Consider the following 18,209-nt stretch of genomic DNA (forward strand, 5'->3'; position numbering starts at 1 on the left):
GCAGCGGCCGCGGCGCAGCGCCGGACCCGCCGGCAGCGGGAGGGCCAAGCCCCCGGGAGCCGGGCTCGCTCGGGCTCGGCGTTTTTTCGGCTCTGAGGAGGTCCCCGCACAGCCATCAAGATTCTGTCCAAAAGCAGGCAGGAGGATCGCCCTGCGCTGAGCCGGCTGGTGGGCAGCAGGCGGCGGCTGATCGCGGCCGGAGCGCTGGGAGTGGTGATGGTGCTGCTGCTCGTCGTCCTCATCCCGGTGCTGGTGAGCTCGGCCGGCACCTCGGCGCACTACGAGATGCTGGGCACCTGCCGCATGGTCTGCGACCCCTACGGCGGCACCAAGGCGCCCAGCACGGCGGCCACGCCCGACCGCGGCCTCATGCAGTCCCTGCCCACCTTCATCCAGGGGCCCAAGGGGGACGCCGGCCGGCCGGGCAAAGCGGGGCCCCGCGGGCCGCCGGGGGAGCCGGGGCCGCCCGGGCCGGTGGGGCCGCCGGGCGAGAAGGGCGAGCCGGGGCGGCAGGGGCTGCCCGGGCCGCCCGGGGCGCCGGGGCTGAACGCGGCGGGGGCCATCAGCGCCGCCACCTACAGCACCGTGCCCAAGATCGCCTTCTACGCCGGCCTGAAGCGGCAGCACGAGGGCTACGAGGTGCTCAAGTTCGACGACGTGGTCACCAACCTGGGCAACCACTACGACCCCACCACCGGCAAGTTCACCTGCTCCATCCCCGGCATCTACTTCTTCACCTACCATGTGCTCATGCGGGGCGGCGACGGCACCAGCATGTGGGCCGACCTCTGCAAGAACAACCAGGTGGGCCGGGGCGGGGGGGCAAACCTGCGGGAACGGAGCCGGGACGGGACGGGAAGCCCCGGTCTGGGCCGCCCCGAGGGAAGCGGGAGCCGGGAGGGGGCGGGGAGCCCCGAGCGGGGAGGAGAGCCCGGCTCTGGGCACCCTGCGGGGAGCGGGCACCCCGCGGTCTCGGCGGCCCCGGGTCCCGCCTCGGAGCGGGTCGGCGCCGGGGGAAGCGCCGGCGGGCGGCGGCTTTGTGCCGAACACCCTGAAGAACACCATCGCGGCCCCGGCTCGCCGCCGTTCCCCGCGGGGGGATGGCGACGTTCAAAATAATTAAAGATCTTGCGATGCCGCCGCGCGAAAGACGACGGAACAATCCGTTTTAATTAGGAGAGACGCTGCCGCAGCGATCGCCGGGGCTGGGGCGGGTGCCGCTGCCCCCGGGGCCGCCCCGCGCTCCCTCGGCGGGCCCGGGCACCGCCGCTCCCGGCGCCGCGCCCCGAATTGCCGTCGGGCAGCAGCCGCGTCCCGGGCGGCGCGGGGCCGGGCGGGGCCGTTCGCTCGCTCACCTCCGCCGGCGGCGGCAGCCGGGTCCGTCACGGCGCTTAACCTTTTGTTTATGGCTCCTCAGAAGCGCTGTGAAAACGGGATAATGAGGACATCAGCGGCAATTAATTAAATTAGAAAATGTCTACCGTAAATATCATCGCAGCAGATAAACCGGGACCGGTAAAGCAGAGCGCGCTGTAATGCATTCGCTTTGATTACTCCGTATAAAGGCAGCGCTGCCCGCCGTGGGAATACCACGATGCCGGCAATTAGAACGTGAATCCATTCCCGGTCCCTATAATAACGCGTTTTAAAGTGTTTATTTTCCCAGACCCCGGCGCTTCTAAAAAAAAGTAACGGGCTGTAAATATTAAACGGGGCCCGAAGTCGGGGATTCCAAACACGACAACTTCCAGTGTCAGGCGCGAGACGGACTGAACTCTGTGGCTCACATTAAATGAGGAGGGAGGTGTCTGTGTGTGGAGCTGCAGATGTGCGTGTAAATATTGAGGCAAATATCCGCACGCAACTTATTTCTCACAGAGGCGGTTTTAGCACAGCAGTCCTTCCTTTGGCTCTGCTTTATCCTTGCAACACCGGTGGCTGGTGGCATGTGTTGTTTGTAGGAAAGTGCAGGTATTCTGAAAGTGAGGCTCCGGGGAGCCTGACAAAGATGACACGGTAAATGCGATGTTTTCTACCCGTGGAAATGCCGGGTGGAAAGCGTGTGGCTCGTGGAAAAACCTTCCATACCCACGCAGTGCCAACGAGGAATGGGGAGGCCAGCGGCGTTCATCCATCACAGGGAGGTGCTGAGTGCGGAGCTCAGAGCCGTGTCCCCGTGTGGCTGCAGGATGAGGTGAGCGCCGTGTGACTCCCGGCCCGCACGCGGCTTCGCTCTGAGACACGCTCACACTCACTGCAGTGCGTGGAGCAGTCACCGGGGCTCTTCTGCCAGGCTTTACCAGGAAATGATGCTGGCTCACCAGACCAGCGGGTGTGAGCCGCAAGAACAGCACAGCACGCTGGGTTTACAGGACGTTTACCATCGTGCACAGAGCAGTGATGTCTGCACTTGGGCTTCTGGGTCTTTTTTTTTCTTTCCTTCAGGCACACGGTCTCAAATCTTAACATGAAATGTCTGTTGCTGTACTCAGTGTCCGTACGCTGACCTTACGACAGTCAGGAATACAATCTGAGTTTGCTCCTACTATCCACAGTCGATACAAAATTTAGAGAAATACACTAAGTCGCATTTAATTATGAGCTAAATGGAAATTTGGAAAGCGTTTTAAGCCATTTTGTTTGCCAGCAGGCGAGATAGTTGTTCTCTGTGAAAGTTTCTCCACCTCATCTGCAGCCATTTAACCCCTTTCCATTTGCCCTTTCCATTTACACCACCAGCAGTCTCAGCCCATGCTATTTTCTTTGGGGGTATTTCTAGGGTTAATGCCCAGAGCCTTCAGCTCCACCCGCTGGTCATTAACCCAGAGGAAACACCCTGTGCTTGGAATAATTCTTGCTGAAACACCAGCAGAAGGGATGCGCTCTGTAAACAATACCAGGCGGTTCGGGATCAAGAAGCCCTGAAAGAGCTGGGGTTTGTTAACAAGCAATAATAAATTTGCAGGCTGTCAAAGCACTGCAAGGCTTCTCAGCCGTTCTCACCCATGCAGGATGCACAAAGAATTCCCACCTGCTATGATTTTTAATGCTATGCGATCCTCCACGGTAAAGACCCCTCCTCCCTTTTAGCATCTCAATATTAATGAGAGATCATATCCCATGAAAGTTTAATCTGGAAATTTGTCATTTAAACTTGAAAGGGATCCGTGGCAATTTGTGACTTACAGCCTATGTGTTCAGTTCCAAACAGAGAAAATCCCACACGTAGTGCACCAAGTCATGCATTATTACTTAACTCAGGTTTGCAGCGCCACTAAATCACTTACTGCTCCGTAACCACGCCAGGACAAAGACAAGCAACAAGCAGATGATGTGTTGCTCTGAAATAAATCACACACAGCCAAGTTTAAATATTTTAACAAACGGGGTCAAATTATATATACACGATTTGGAGACTCACAGTGCCACAGACGTTACTGGAAACCAGCGTACGTCCTGAAATTACAGATTGCATCCAGTTTGCTGGAATGTCACATCTAATCAGTAGTGGCATAGCCAGGGGGAAACGGGACAAAAATGAATGTGTGAGTGGAAGTTGTAAATGAAATTAGAAGTCTTCCATTGGTTGTAAATCCCCAAACCTCCCAAAGTAAACAGCGACGTACTCGTCATTTTTCAGATGTGCATCGTTTACACTGCATAGAAATTAACTGCGTGCTCAATGAAATGTGGCACTAAGAGCTTTTCCAAATCCTGACTGGTTCCTGACCTGCTCGTGTGCGTTGGGGCGTGATGTGGGTGTGTGGGTGTGCCCTTCTTGATTCTTCTTGCAGCACGATCCTATTCGCTGTACGGCAGTAAATCGGCTCTGGAAGAACTCCAGCCTGGCATCCATAGGGCCTCGCTGCGGACCCTCACCAATGTCAATCAATTGTTCCACTGAGAGAAAAGTTGCACCCATGTAAAGCTGGCACATGACCAGACCCAGTTCTCCCAGCTCCAGCTGTTATGACGTATATGTTTTCAAAGGCACAACACATTTACTGGAGTGCAGGAGGTTTTGTATTAATCAGATGGCTGAGGAACGAGCAGGTCATTGCTTTAGTTTCCAATATTGTCTTGTAGGAGAAAAAAAGCAATACCCATAAGAAAAATGGACAGTGTATGTTTTCAGACATGTAAAGTGGCCATGTACGGATGCTGAGTAAAATGCTGAGGCTATGCTTTAATCTCACCACGCTGGGAAGATGATCTGGGTTTCCTTAACCACTCCTTATGTATTTTACGTAGGTTCGAGCTAGCGCCATTGCTCAGGATGCCGACCAGAATTACGACTACGCCAGTAACAGCGTGGTTCTTCACTTGGAGCCGGGAGATGAAGTTTACATTAAATTAGATGGAGGAAAAGCACATGGAGGAAACAACAACAAATACAGCACATTTTCTGGATTTATTATTTATGCCGACTGATAGCGAGTCAAAAGACCCACCCAAGCACTCTGAAAATGAAGCTCGCTCTCCTAAGCAATGGATTTGCGTGGCAAAAGTCAATGAAACAAGCACCCCAGCAGAGATCGGCCGCTACACCTCACCAGTGGGGGAACGTCGAATGCTACCTGATTCACATCTGTACGACACAGAGAAACTTTATGTTAAAATGATTACAAAACAAGCTAGACAGATGTGCGATCCACTACCGCCAAAGCAAATACTTCCTCATTGTTAGTGTCCGTGTGAATGAAGTCTTACATAGATCGAATTTTTATAGGAAACAAAGAAACAAACACAAAAAGACGCTGAGTTATTTCTTCAGTGTATATGATACTTTGATGTGTTATGATCTTGCTGCTTTATCCATACTTCAGCTTTGGTTCTTGTGACTTACCTGCTAACAATGATGCTTGGAGTCCACTCGTAGTGTGGTGAGGAATGATTTTACAATAAAAGGAAGAGGTAATCCAAATACACTTTCTCTCTCCAAAGGAATTGTTTGCCTTGTACTTTTCTTCTCCTTCCACTTAAAACTAGAAACTAATCAGCTTCGAGCCTTAACTCAGTGTTCCTGCTTTGTAGGTTTACATTAGACTTTTAACATAATATCCAACCACCGAAGCTGTTAAATTTTGTCTTCCCCTTAGCTGTGTTCTAAAAGAAAAAGAGAGATAGAAGAAACACTTCATTTTTTTCCTGAAAAATTTAACAGCTGACAAACTATTATATTGGACCAAATCCCCGATTACTCTGAAGCCAATGGCAAAACTCCCATTGATGTCAGTGGAAAGAGGATTTGGCTGTTAATTTGTAAACATGTGTAAATATATATTTAGCCAATGTTACGGGCCCGTTCCTGATCGTTAGCTGTGTAAATATTTAGGCCTAGAATCCACATCCTCAGACCCAGGTCAGATGTTTTCTTTGCAGCAACTAGTCTTCATTAGTCCTTGAGCACTTAGTCTGTACTCGGCTGCTATTTTTAATAAAACAGTAAGGACTTAACATACTGCAGGTGTTCAACTAGAATTCTGTAGGAATGGGTCAACACTTAATTGTCTTCAGTGTCTTGTCTCACTGAAGTTGGTGGGATCATTCCCACAAAGGAAGAGTGGGAGGTGTGATGTAAGAGAAAATGTTGGGACACAGGCCTTCTCCGTGGTAGCGCGCTATCAGTTTGTAGTAAGGTGTGCCTATGAAATGGACACAGAGAAGCATATTACCAAAAAATGAAAACACATATGCAAAGAAAGAAGCAGATATTTACATGCAAGAGAGTGTGTATTAAAACCTATTTTTCTCATTCATATATATATATAGATATATATATCTAAAGTCTCAAAGAAAGACATTTAATACATATAAAGGATTAATAGCTTGGAGAATTAAACTAAGCACAGGTACTATGAGTTACATAGTTATAAAAATGCTTTAAAATCAGTCATACCAGGAATAGCCACAGAATACTTTTATTCCAAAAACAGATTTATTATTTGCTTTGTTTGGGAGAGGGGAGGCTGTCTATTTCTCTCAGGTTAAAACTTGCAAATTTCCATCTAAAAATGTTATCAAGACAATTAACTAGCTCCTCAGCACAGCTGGTTATGTTATTTTTAACATTTTGGCAAATTCAAGGTAAAATTGGTGTAAATCACTGAAGAGTAATAGAGGCAATCCCTAGCATTTCAATTTCATGCCATTTGCCACAAGCAACCTTGTCTAATCTACCAAGGGTATGATTTCTCTGCACTAAGTTGCCAGCAGAGTCTGCCACTGGGACAAAGAGCTCTCCAGTGCTGATTCCTCAGTAAAAGTCTGATGAAGATTTTAAGAACATCTCTAAAAATCTCGTTCGAATGACTAAAGCTTTTAAGCAGAGCACAGTACTCATTCTGTTTCTGGTTTGAGTTGTCCAGTTCAAACAATACGCTGAGACCGTCCAGGCTAAGGGGATTGCCGGCCTAATTCATCTTTTTACAGAGGTACAGTGAGTTGCAGATTGCTTGTGTATCATCTCATCAGAGCAGTTACGCTTTTAGTCTGCGACAAAGCGCTGAACTGTATCTGTACATCGCAGTGATCACTCCTGGCTTTTCACTACTACGTGACGCATTTCAATAGCAGATGTGGAGCTGACTTCTTGTCTGTTCATTCCAGGATTGCTTTGATCACTTAGCGCACTGCCAGCAGTGTAGCTAGAGATTGTCTGCGTAGTATCAAGCAGTAATGTAACAAGCTAGAGATCATTTGCAACTAGCAATGCGTATTTACTGAGGTATTTAGTGGAAAAACTTCAGCACGACAAGACATATGAGGTCAAATCTGAAGAAGCTTTTGAAATCAGGCTACCATTGCTACTGGGAAAGACCTTTTTTTTTTTTTTTTTTTTTTGATAAATCGCTTGCCCTGGTTAAAGATAGACAAGAGGAAAGAACACACTTTATGTGAAAAACACATATAAGGCAAACATTTCTTCCTTTTTCATCATATCTTGATATACTGATTTGTAAAGACTTCTACCACAACCTTTGTTATAACTATTGCAACTCATTAAAACCATATTATGTAATATATTTTGACTTTTGGTGTTGCATCCTTACAAAAAGCAGCTGGTCTGTATGCAGTTACACGTGATCACTGGGAGATTCCATAAATTCAAGATGAAAAACGAATGTTTAAAAAAGAAATCCATAACGCTACCACATACAGGGGTCTACAGATTGCTTTATTAAAAAATCATTTCATTCACTTCTTTTCTTTTTACACTTTCAGTTAAAAAGAAGTAAATTGTTCAACTAGAAAGAAACAGTGTCTTTTTACAATTATTTGAAATTTTGCCCTCTGTTCTCTTTGGAAGTGATTTAAAAGTGCCAGACCTTATATCATTTAAATAATGCTTAATAAAAGGATAATTAGCAGATTATCAATATTACACAAATTAAAATCACACCCTGGAGAAGGGGAATTTAATTGAAAACTGTAATTTCTTTCAAAGCCCACATGATGCTTCTTCAAAAATATTTTTAGATAATGTAATAATAATATGAGATTGCTCTTTGGTAACAATTATTTTAATACACTGAAAAGATTTTGCAGATGGGTGCATATCCAGTAAATCATTCATGAACAGACGTTTAGAAGGGAGAAAATACAGAGAAAATATGTAATTCTGTTGTTCTAATTCAAAAGTCATCATCACGTTGTTCGTAACACTAATACCTTCCAGTTCTCTGAAAGAAGCACATATTTAAATGGCTCCTCTCCTAAATCACATCTGAATTGTACCACTCTTCTCTATAAAGTAGAAATATTAATTCACTGTTCTTACTTAAAAGTCAACCATCGCTTTGGATTTTCTATCAGTATTTTATCAATTCTATCCTGGGATATGCCTCTAATCAGCATTTTAGGAACGATATTTTTAAGAATATGCGAATATCCATGACCTCCGTATTTCATCAACCTATTCTTCGTGTGCACATCATGGGCCATCAGAATTCTGTCTTCATAGCCTTCATCCATCAGCATACGAATCCTGCAAAAGCAAAAAGTGTTCCTCTCACTGACAGGTTCTCAACACAGGACTCATCAGTATTTAAACTTTCTATATCTTTGTACTCCTACATTGCATCATGACTATTTTTAGGTACTGAAAAGACGTATTCCTTATATTTAATTAAAACTGATAACATTTGTTTTATTGAACTGAAAAAGCCCCACACTGCCACACATCTCAAAGTGGACAAGGAAAACTCTTTCCAGTTGGAACAACTTTGAATTTCCAACCTCACCGAGTCTATGGAGGTATTCAAGAATGTCACTATCATCAAGCATGGGGCATGGTTTTTATATGTGCAAGTAATAAGTTCTCAGAAAAGCTCCTTTTCAGCATGATCAGTTCCTGGGGTCAGCTGTTGCTGCTGACAAAACACCGGTCCTGTAACGGCCATCAAGGATCCGACTGGTTGTGCTCAGTTACACAAATGCTTTCACTTCTTCAGTTAATTCTTATCTAGAATAACCAGGCTGATAAAAATTCTGAATTGTCTGCACCATATTCCATGTAGACAGTTATCAATCAAACATGCTTCCAATGTGCTCATTAAATTAGAGAAATAAGATGTAGGGTGCTGGCATATGCCAGCAAGTAAGAGGAGTTAATGCAGCAGCCCAACTAAACAGACGTGGCAAACTGCTAAGCTTGACTCAAAGACTTCTGGTCACTGCCTTGTGGCAAGCCTACTACAAAGAGGCCTTCTGTTCCCCATTTCACTCTGGTAATCTTAATCCCTTGCTAAACTCAGTTTTTAGAACTTATTCAGTAGGAGTCCAAACTTCTGCACTGCATGACTTTTTACACCCCTAAGCTTCCGTTTTTCACTTGCACTGGTACCACAGCATTAAAGTGGTGGAGGCAGACAGACCAGACCAGGAAAGTGCTCATTTCTTACTGAGCCACCCAATTCCACCATACGCCAGCACTGTGAAATTCTAATTTTTCACCTTCTTGACTGTATTTTGATCAGTAAGAAAGCAAATACTAGTTTTATAAGTAACCACACCGTATCTGGAAACCCTTACTGTCAGTTTTTATTACAATTACTTATGAGGAGATATATCTAGCACAATCTAATTAATATGGGCACAGTAGGAAAACGTCAAGTGTGATAGACCTTGGTAAGAAAACATCTTTCACAAAGACAATATAAATAGTGCTGTACAGCACACAATGGTATGTATATTGTAGGATTACGACGTCACTAGTATCTTCTCTAGCTTGAAACACAGACACCACAAGCTAACCAGAGAATAATTGCAACAACAGTGGAGGGCTGTCTGAGTTCTTGGCTGACTAAACATCCTCTTAGAATCATCTTCCACATTTAGACTCATTTTTTGGTTTGGGGAGGCATAAGGTCCTTTACATTCCACATTTGAAGCTTGTTCATTCCTCTAAGTTCAGCTGGTGCTTGCTGCTGTTTCAGGGAAAAGCTGCCCTTGCAAAAATTCAGTTTTCTACTTGTGCTGGCAATAGATTGCAGCATAAATGAGTGAGTACACACAAATTAAACTGTGACTGAGTGAATATTGTATGACTACGGAAGTTTACTTATATTTTGAATAGACAAGATCTGAACATATTTTTTTCCATTTAGTTTGGTCAAAATCTGTTCCACTGACACATTTAAAGACCATTTTGATTTCCACCTCTCCGCCAGTGCTTGACTTAAAAAAAAAACAACCCAGAAAAACCCAACAACTCAAGGAGATTGCCATTGTCATCAAATGTCCAGTGTGCATGCACCAAAAGCTTAGCAAAACCCACCTAACAGCACTCCTAACTCGAGTGCAGGTATTCACACCATACAAGAGAAAACAAACTTTCAGCATTTTCTGCCTATGAGCAGTCTGCTGCAAAAAACATTCAGCTGTCAGAGAGTTTAAGGAGAGACGTTGGTGGCTAACCAGGACTCATAGATGGAATGAAAATTTTGCCATGGCTGAACAAACACTTATTAACCAAGGCATAGTTCATTCTTCCGCACGTTCTATTCACAGTGCTCCTATGCATGTTGACCTGTTGTGGCAAAGGAGGGGGGAGCAACACATTCACATTCTCAATGTGAAAACTGCAGACTCATCCCAGCAGTTCAGAATACTAAGCACAAGACTGAGAGTTCTGTTAGAGAAAGGACTCCTAGTGTGAAAAGGAGCAGCAAACGCTTGCCAGTAAGTGGAACAGTAATTACAACAGCCTTAAAGCAGAGAAGTTTTGCAGCTAATCTGATGGTGAATGGCAGAAAAGCAAGGTCTCAAGTGCAAGTGAAAGCAAGCAAGCTACTTGATTGGTGATCAAGGACCTTACAGGCTTTCTCATGAGTGAGAAAGGAAGAATTGTTTCTGACTCTGGAAGTGGAAAAGACGTAAGGCACACTGGTATCCCACCCCTCAGAAACCTGCCGCTTGACTACACATGAACACTGAAGATGAACAGCAAAGGAGGATGGCATCTCTGGACAGAAAGGATGGAGCAACGCTTTGGCAATGCTTTGTGTTAGCAGAGCACAGCAGTCCTGTCATGCAGGGACTGCACGCTCTGGTGAGAAATGGAGAAGAGAGATCCTGCCAGTAGGGCCAACATTTTCACACTGTGAATGCGAAGAGAATGACAGCTCTGAAGAGATAGGAACCTCATCCTTCCAAAGCAGGAAAGGACAAGGGAAACGGGGAAGATAAGTGATAAAAAGTGTGGAAGAACAAGCGTGGTTTTCAGGATGGAAAAAGAGAACCAAATGAACACAAGAAAAACAGTGAGTTTTGCTCACTTGTGAGAAGACATTATAGGCTCAGACAATGCTTGGTAGTAACACTGGGTTTCAAAAAAAAGTCAAATCCTAACACATATCCTGTATTTCCAGACTTCTCTTTTATAATTTGACAGTCTATATACAAGCAGTAAATGATAAAATTAAACCAAATCAGCATGGAATTAGGACAGTGAATGAAGTTAAAGTAGCTTTTGATCTTTTTCTCAAGTTACACTCCATGACTCTCTGACGCCACGTTTTCCTTTGCAGATAGAAGAAATTATACATGGTGCCCTAAAGAAGTGACAGCAGCAAAAAAAAACCATTATTTTAGTATGAGAAAAGACAATTTTGAACTGTAAGCAGAATTGCTCTGTGATGGCCTTTAAGATGTGTACCAATAATATTAATTTGTCAGTGGCAATACTATTGCTTAAACCACACTGAAGCAGGTACCTTGCAATTCTGTCATTGTCGCTCGGCATGTCAATGTCAGGTTGGAACTGGTAATGGATAAATTCTGTACCAAATAGGTCATACTCTAAGTAGCATCCAAGTTTAGCAAATTCCAGAAGTTTCTTTGTATCAAATATGCTCCTGCAGAACATATAGAACACAATGTCAGCACTTTAAAAGGAAAAAAAAAGTCTCATGGTAGGAGGGTAAGGTATTTTGTGACTTCCTATTTGTAAGGAACAAAAACAATAACGTAAGATGTTGAAAAACAGAACTCATGTTTGACACATGCAACTTAACCTGATACACAGCACTGTCTTTCTTCCAATCATGCATTAAATACAAATGAAGCAAATGCAACTCTTCCCCCATGATATAATAAAAACATTTACAATCATCTTTAAGTAGAAACAGAAAGGTTAATTACTTTTGATATCACTAACTAAACTACTAAATAGACAATCTAACAAGGAAGGACATTTAAGGAGGAGGTTAACTCAGCGACATTTAAAAAAAAGACAATGGATTGCTTACATCCGAGACAGATTTACTTTCCCAAAAGAGTTACAGGAGACAGATACATCCAGGGCTTGTTTCATCCATCAAACACCGTTAATACATAACTTTGTCTTTAGTTTCTATAATGTACAGTGATTTTCCAGACTGTCACTGGAAATGCAATATATCACAGTCTGCACTGGGATCTGGCCAGAACACCTTAAGGAAATGCTCTTACGAAAATATATAACGGGACCGCGAGCAGCTGAGGTATGGGTTTTGCATCAGATTTGAAAAGTGAAGAAACAAAGCTACCAAATCTCATCACTCATTTGGCAAAGAAGGATAACTCTGCGGAATTTTTTTTCTTTGAAACATTTTTACCAAGAGTATAAACTATGCAAATGAAAAACAAGAACAACAAGAAAACCCACTATCCAACCCTCAAATGATACCTTGTAAATTTATTCTTACAACCATTACACAATTTTTTCCATCTAGGGAGAAAATAGCTTTCCACTAGGGCAACACAGTTAACCAGAAGGGCTGTAGTTCTATTCTTCTCTTACTGCCGATATTCACATCGTAAATTAATTTTATCCTTTACAATTACATCACAGTCTGTTACTATGGAAATGACTGATGTCACAAATTCAATATATTATGACTTAGGATCAAGGAGGAGGAACAGATGAGTTGAGAGAGAAAATCCTTGTTCAGAGAAGCCTGCCATCAGTAGGAGTCTAAGACTTGCCAACTGAAATTAATTAAAAGTGTTATCTTTAAATAAATGTTACAGTTTACAGAGATTGAACATTTATTAATACGTGTGTTTTCAAGGTGCAGAGCAAGGGAGTGGGTTACTGTAGATCCAGCCTTACTCAGTTCAGACAATAGCCAAGAGTACCTATTCCTGTGCAGTGACCCTATGTGTTTTTGAAAACAAAAACCAAAACTAACCAAATAAATAGAAGAAAAACCCCAAAACCAAAAAACACTCCACCAACAATATATTTCAAAATCACACCCAGAACAACAGGATTTGGAAATTACTCTTAGCTTTTCGAAGCTCTGTCCCACCAAAGAGCAGAAGAGCCCAATTTCCCCAGCCCTTGGGTGTCCTTGGAGGCCTCACGGATGTAGCAGCAGCAGCAGCTCCCAGTTCCAGTGGCTGGTGTGTGTGCTGGAACTAGGTGTTGGGGCAGCACGGCCCTGAGCTGTCCTGAACGCAAGGAAAAGGAGATGGGACGCAGGTCCTGTAGGCTGGACTCCATCTGTAAGTCACCTAAGGGACACCCACCAAGACACATTCAGATCAACCATCCCAGCAGTTGCTGTGAGTCTTTGAACTAAAGCTCCTGAAGCAATGGATGCTGGTCTCTACCGAGATACCTTCACAACTTCAATCCCCGATAAGTGATTGGATTCAGCAGCCAAGACTCAGGAGCTTTTGCTTCCTAGCCTGCATGCGCACTGTATTTCCAAGATGGACACTTGCTACCTTTTGTTCTAAGATGCTAAATGGCAAAACATGGTGGCCTGCATTTTAGTTTTAGCATTTGACTGTAAATCCACCTGAAAACTGCCCCTCTGTGTATGTCAAAAGCTGGCATGAAATATGGAGCTATGTACAAATTCATCTCACATTGAAGGGGCTGGGATGCTCCCACATGGATTCTTCTCAGTGAAAGAGACTTAAAATGTTAAATGCACATTGCAAAGCCAAACTTCACAGCAGTTTAGAGCCAATGTTACAGCATCTGCCAACCTGAATGTGTGAAAATAATGATAGAAGAAAGACAGAATAAGGAAATGCCATATTGTGTATCAGTTGTTGTAAGTGAAACTGCACCTCTGCCTTGACTGTTTTCCTGCTTAGGTTGTTTATTTTTTCCACCAATAATTCATTGAATCTGATAATTTACAACAGTGTATAAAGGCAAAAAAACCAGAACCAATGTTTATGTTGTAGCAAAAATGGGTCCGTAAGAACTGACGCTGCAGCTCACTCAACCATCTTTCACAAAAATATTTAAGCCATCAGTTTTTCTTAAGAACTCAGAAGGAAAAAAAGAGCTATACCTGCAATGGAATTTGGGTAAAAACATGAAGAAAGCCCACATCATTTCTAGATCATTGAATATAAGTAAAATTTCATGACACTGAATTTTATGCTCCTAAAACTCACATACAAAACACCGAGATCTGTACAAATACACAAAACCTGCAGCAAGCTCATAGAGACTATAATGATTAGAAATTTGGAGCTCAAAGCTCTTCCCTGCATTACACTCACACTGAGGACAAACAATCCAATTGCTGAGAGTCATATGACCACAAACAGTCTCCATTATTCAACAACTATCCAAACTAATCAATGCTTGGACTTTTTCCAACTCATCGTGAGCAACACAAGATCACAGAAAACTGATTTGTTAATAGAGAATGTGTTTCTAAATTGGAGTGAGAAAAGCACACTGATTCCTCCACATGTCTGATGTAGGGCTTCAGGTTTTTGCTCTCAAGGAAACTAGAAGTTAGCTCCGTGGTCTAAGATAAGGATCATCCAAAATCCAATGGTTTTCTTTTTAAGTAGTATTTCTTCCGTCTGATAGCAGAACTGAAAAGATCCAGCTTTGATCCAGAATCCACCCAAATCAGTGAGTGCTCCGTTGGCATCAGTGAAGCTTTGGCCAGGCCCATAAGAGTGGCCCGGTTTCCAAAACGCTGGAAGCCCAGCAGCTCCCACCTAGCCTGGTGAGAGCTACTCAACATCCAGTGCTCGTGACTTGCACAGGTAGATGAATTCACCAAATCCTCTTTAAGAAGTAAAAAAAATGCAAAATGCAGCTACAGTTATTCCTAATCTTGCATCCAGAGCTTCTAAAGGAGTGTTTAAAATTCCTGGGTGTTTTTATCAGTATGAACCTAAGAGCTGATCCAGATCAAAGTGCTGGAAACTGATCAAGCTTTCTATAAGCAGTTACCTATTTTTAAGTCAGTAAACATGGAAAGAATACTTCATGTCACGATCTCAGAGCACAATGAAAAATAGCAGAGCAGTTCCCCAGAATTCCACAAGTTGTGGCAGCACAGCCAGTAGGAGAGCTGAGCAGCCCGCTTACCTGTCCAGGTGAGACATGACTGTTTTGGAAGCATCAGCCCCAGCTTCCTGCAGGATGCGGACTATCTGGAAGGGCGCATCGCTGTGCCTGCCGGGGTGGACGATGACGGGGCACCCGATCTGTGCCTGTGCGTGCGCAGCCGCCTGCAGCACCCTGCGCTCGCTCGCAGTCATGGGCCAGGAGCAGCCGATCTCTCCCACCACACCGCACCTGATGTCAGTCCCATCTGCTCCGTGGAGGATCTCATCAACAATGATGCCTGTGAGCTGAAGAACGGGAAAATGAGACTTTTCGTTAGTAATTGTTTTTTTTAAAGAGCATCAAATGTGGCCTATGGACCCTGTGCTAGCTATACTACTGAGGTTCTTTTGGACTTATTTAACAGTTGGGTGTGTAGAAACACTGCACTTAATATTTAGTTTCTGCCGACTAATATTAACCTAGCCATTTACTAAGACCAAAATAAACAGAGAAGGAAATCCATATAACAGTATCTACACTTAAAGAGCAGCTCTCCCTCAATTTTCCAGTTTGTAGGGAAAGTTGGTCCACACACAATTTGAGTACTGATTTAAGCTGGTGGGTCCAGAAGCAGTTCCAGGTTATGTCCTGCTAGACCAGGGCTCAGCAAATAAGGAATCCCTGTCATTCAGACAGGGAAGGAAGAAAGTCTGGCAAAGATTCCAGGCCACAGTCCCCAGAAAGTCAAGTTTAAGGCAAATCTTGCTCTTTGGAATGCAAATGTAGAACTACAATAACTCAACCAACTCCAGAACTGCAAGCACAACACTCAGCTGAGCATATGCCCAACCCTCCATCCTATGATCACACACCTTCTGCTTCATGTATAATCAACCTAGCAAATGTTTCTACAGACAACCACATGGAGAATTCACTTCTCTCTTGAGAACAACCCAAAGAACATTGCTCCTGCATCAATAATACCCTCATTTCACTAAAAATCTCCATGACCTTACTCATGTTAAACACCTACATATCTCCCTCACTCAGCTAAGGCTAGCAAAAAATTATTACCCAAATTATCTTTGTCTAATCAGAAGACATATCGTTAAGTCAAATTAATCTTACCACAGATCAGTCACTGTACAATTCTTTGTTAGTAACTATAAGGGATGCCCTAGAAGTAATGCCTCCTATTTTATTATGGTGGCCCACAGCATCAGAAGTGTATGTTGGTGGTAAGGTAGTAGAGGTTGAACCTTCCCTCCAGTATTTCATTACATTTTGTTGCTGTGTGACAGATGGCAGCAGAGGGGCAGTCTGACAAAATGGTGTCTGACATGGAAGTGTGGATGAATCAAAGGTGTGTCACTGAATTCCTCCATGCGGAAAAGATTGCATTCAGTGACATTCACTGATGCTTGCTGAACGTTTATGGAGACCAAACAGCGGATGTGAGCACAGTGGGGCAATGGGCAGTGCATTTCAGCAGTGGTGACAGTGACACTGGGTCACCTCCGCCGGTGCAGACCGTTACAAGCACAGCATGCAGGCAATTCACTGGTAAAAATGCATAGCTAATGGTGGTGACCATGCTGAAAAACAGCGTTTGTAGCTGAGGATTTGCTCTATCAAATAGTGTTACTGTGCTCTTTGTATCTTTTGTACTTTCCATGGAAATAAACAAGAGGTGTTACTTCTGGAGCAACATACATAATTGTCTTTTGGACTGGATTAAGTATTGATTAACTGCTGACTACAGGACACCTGTGGGTCTTCAGCAGTCCATCAAATGCAAGGGGGAAACCTTTGCCCAAAGACATCTATTTGTACCAAATTCTAAATTTTTAGGAAAAGTGGTACCCCACAGCTTGTGCCACTTCTGTCCACTGAGGTTAACGGTACTATATCACATTACATCTGCTGAGGTTTTAAACATTTATTTTTAAAATGAATTTGACTCATTTGTAAACTGTGATAGATTAAAAAAACAACATTTCTCAACTCTACTCATTCAGATTCACAGCCTCCTGCCTTGGAGAGTTCCCTTCGTTCTTCTCCCTATCATCACATTTTCTTAATAAAAGATGAATGAATATGTATTATTACAGAAATATCTGGGGAACTCAGTCATTATTAACACATTGTCTTGGGCACCGTGCAAACAACAGGATTTAGATTCTGCCCTGAAAAGCCTGCAAAACGGCAGAGAAGAGAGAAATAACTGGCAGCTTGAGCAGAGTGATGATTTACAACTGTCCTATAAATACTGCTATTTTTTATGCTTTTTGCAAGAATTCTGGGTGATCTAATTGGGAAGTAATTAGCCAGGAAAATAGACAAATGAGGAAGAAGGGATACGCTTCTTCCCTAAATAATTGTAAAAAGGATAATTGGTGTTGTACCAGATGCCTACACATGAAATATTTTATTTTCCTTTTGCTGCTGTATTATAACTAATCCCTGAGAGAAAACAGAGCTTAAGAACTGGAAATGCTGATAGATAATCCCAGTACACACCAGTAGGGCTGGTCCAGCTATTACACAAAAGCAGGAACACTGCGCTCGAGTTTTGCAAATTAAGAACTTTAAGATTTCATCCATTTTGCTTGAACTCCCCTCCAACTTTGACTCATCCAAAGATAATTCACAGGAGAGAGGCTCCCAAGAAATGGTTAAGACTTACCTGCTCCACTGTCATAGCCTGTGTTTGAGAAGAATGCGTGGAATCCACGTAAAACCCAGCTCCAGCTATAATATGGACTCCTGTTTCTTCAGCAAGTTTCTTCAAAGTCTTCATATCCCGACCAATTCCCGTGGTCGTGTTCTCCACAATAGTCCTACCACCTGCTGCCTTAAAATGGAGCAGCTCCTCCCTCACGGCATCCATCTCCTGACACAGAAGAAGGTTGTCTTTATGGCTGTAGGGATTCTGCTTGATCCAAAACAAGTTCTTCATCTTGATGGGCCCCTCAGACAAAGGCTCTTGGCCTGGTGAAGGTGGACAGAAGAAGCTGCTGTAGTCCATGGACAAGTGTTCGTGAGTCAATGTACAGCCGAGCTGCTCTGGCTCTACAAGGCCCAGCACAGTTTGTGCCTTTCCTCTCAAGGAAGGCATTTTTCTTCAAGTAGTGTAACGAGGAAAAAAAATCAGATTTGAAAAATTCTGGGAAGAAGAAAGGAAACAAAACGTTTTAGAAAAAGCAAAAGCATTTCTTAGAAAATTTCTGAATTCTCTCTCACGCACATACACACAAACACACAGCGTGTGTTTGAGTGGTTTCAACAATGGTTTCAGCAGAACAATCAATACGAAAAACAAAGCACTTATGTTATCCAGTTACAATTGTACCAGTACCCTAACACTAAAAATATCACATTTCAGTAAAAGGAAATCATCATCATTTAT

The 18,209-nt window shown here is 43.5% G+C and overlaps 2 protein-coding genes across 6 annotated transcripts in view; one reads left to right on the top strand and one right to left on the bottom strand.

Annotated features, from left to right (window-relative positions):
- C1QL3 (complement C1q like 3) lies at window positions 1-7,025 on the top strand. Its single transcript, XM_021387732.1, has 2 exons — window positions 1-804; window positions 4,252-7,025. Exons 1-2 carry the CDS (start codon window positions 217-219, stop codon window positions 4,429-4,431), a joined length of 768 nt encoding a protein of 255 aa, XP_021243407.1. The 5' UTR covers window positions 1-216; the 3' UTR covers window positions 4,432-7,025.
- The window catches only part of PTER (phosphotriesterase related), a 21,466-nt gene continuing 10,078 nt past the window's right edge, over window positions 6,822-18,209 (bottom strand). For all 5 annotated transcript variants that reach the window (XM_021387727.1, XM_021387729.1, XM_021387730.1 and 2 more), the window contains 4 exons: window positions 17,487-17,966; window positions 14,840-15,105; window positions 11,217-11,357; window positions 6,822-7,987 (listed from right to left, as the gene is read on the bottom strand). In XM_021387727.1, coding sequence (XP_021243402.1) covers window positions 7,777-7,987; window positions 11,217-11,357; window positions 14,840-15,105; window positions 17,487-17,918 — 1,050 coding nt within the window. In that variant the 5' untranslated portion in view covers window positions 17,919-17,966 and the 3' untranslated portion in view covers window positions 6,822-7,776. The remainder of the gene's footprint in view (window positions 7,988-11,216; window positions 11,358-14,839; window positions 15,106-17,486; window positions 17,967-18,209) is intronic.

Source organism: Numida meleagris, chromosome 2 (assembly GCF_002078875.1).
Source record: "Numida meleagris isolate 19003 breed g44 Domestic line chromosome 2, NumMel1.0, whole genome shotgun sequence".
Lineage (NCBI taxonomy): Eukaryota > Metazoa > Chordata > Aves > Galliformes > Numididae > Numida > Numida meleagris.

What these genes read in the sequence shown, in the direction of transcription:
- C1QL3 (XM_021387732.1), top strand. Translation starts at nt 217, where the DNA reads ATGGTGCTGCTGCTCGTCGTCCTCATCCCGGTGCTGGTGAGCTCGGCC. An exon ending in ACCTCTGCAAGAACAACCAG is followed by an intron (nt 805 to 4,251) that starts GTGGGCCGGGGC and finishes TATTTTACGTAG; the next exon opens with GTTCGAGCTAGCGCCATTGC.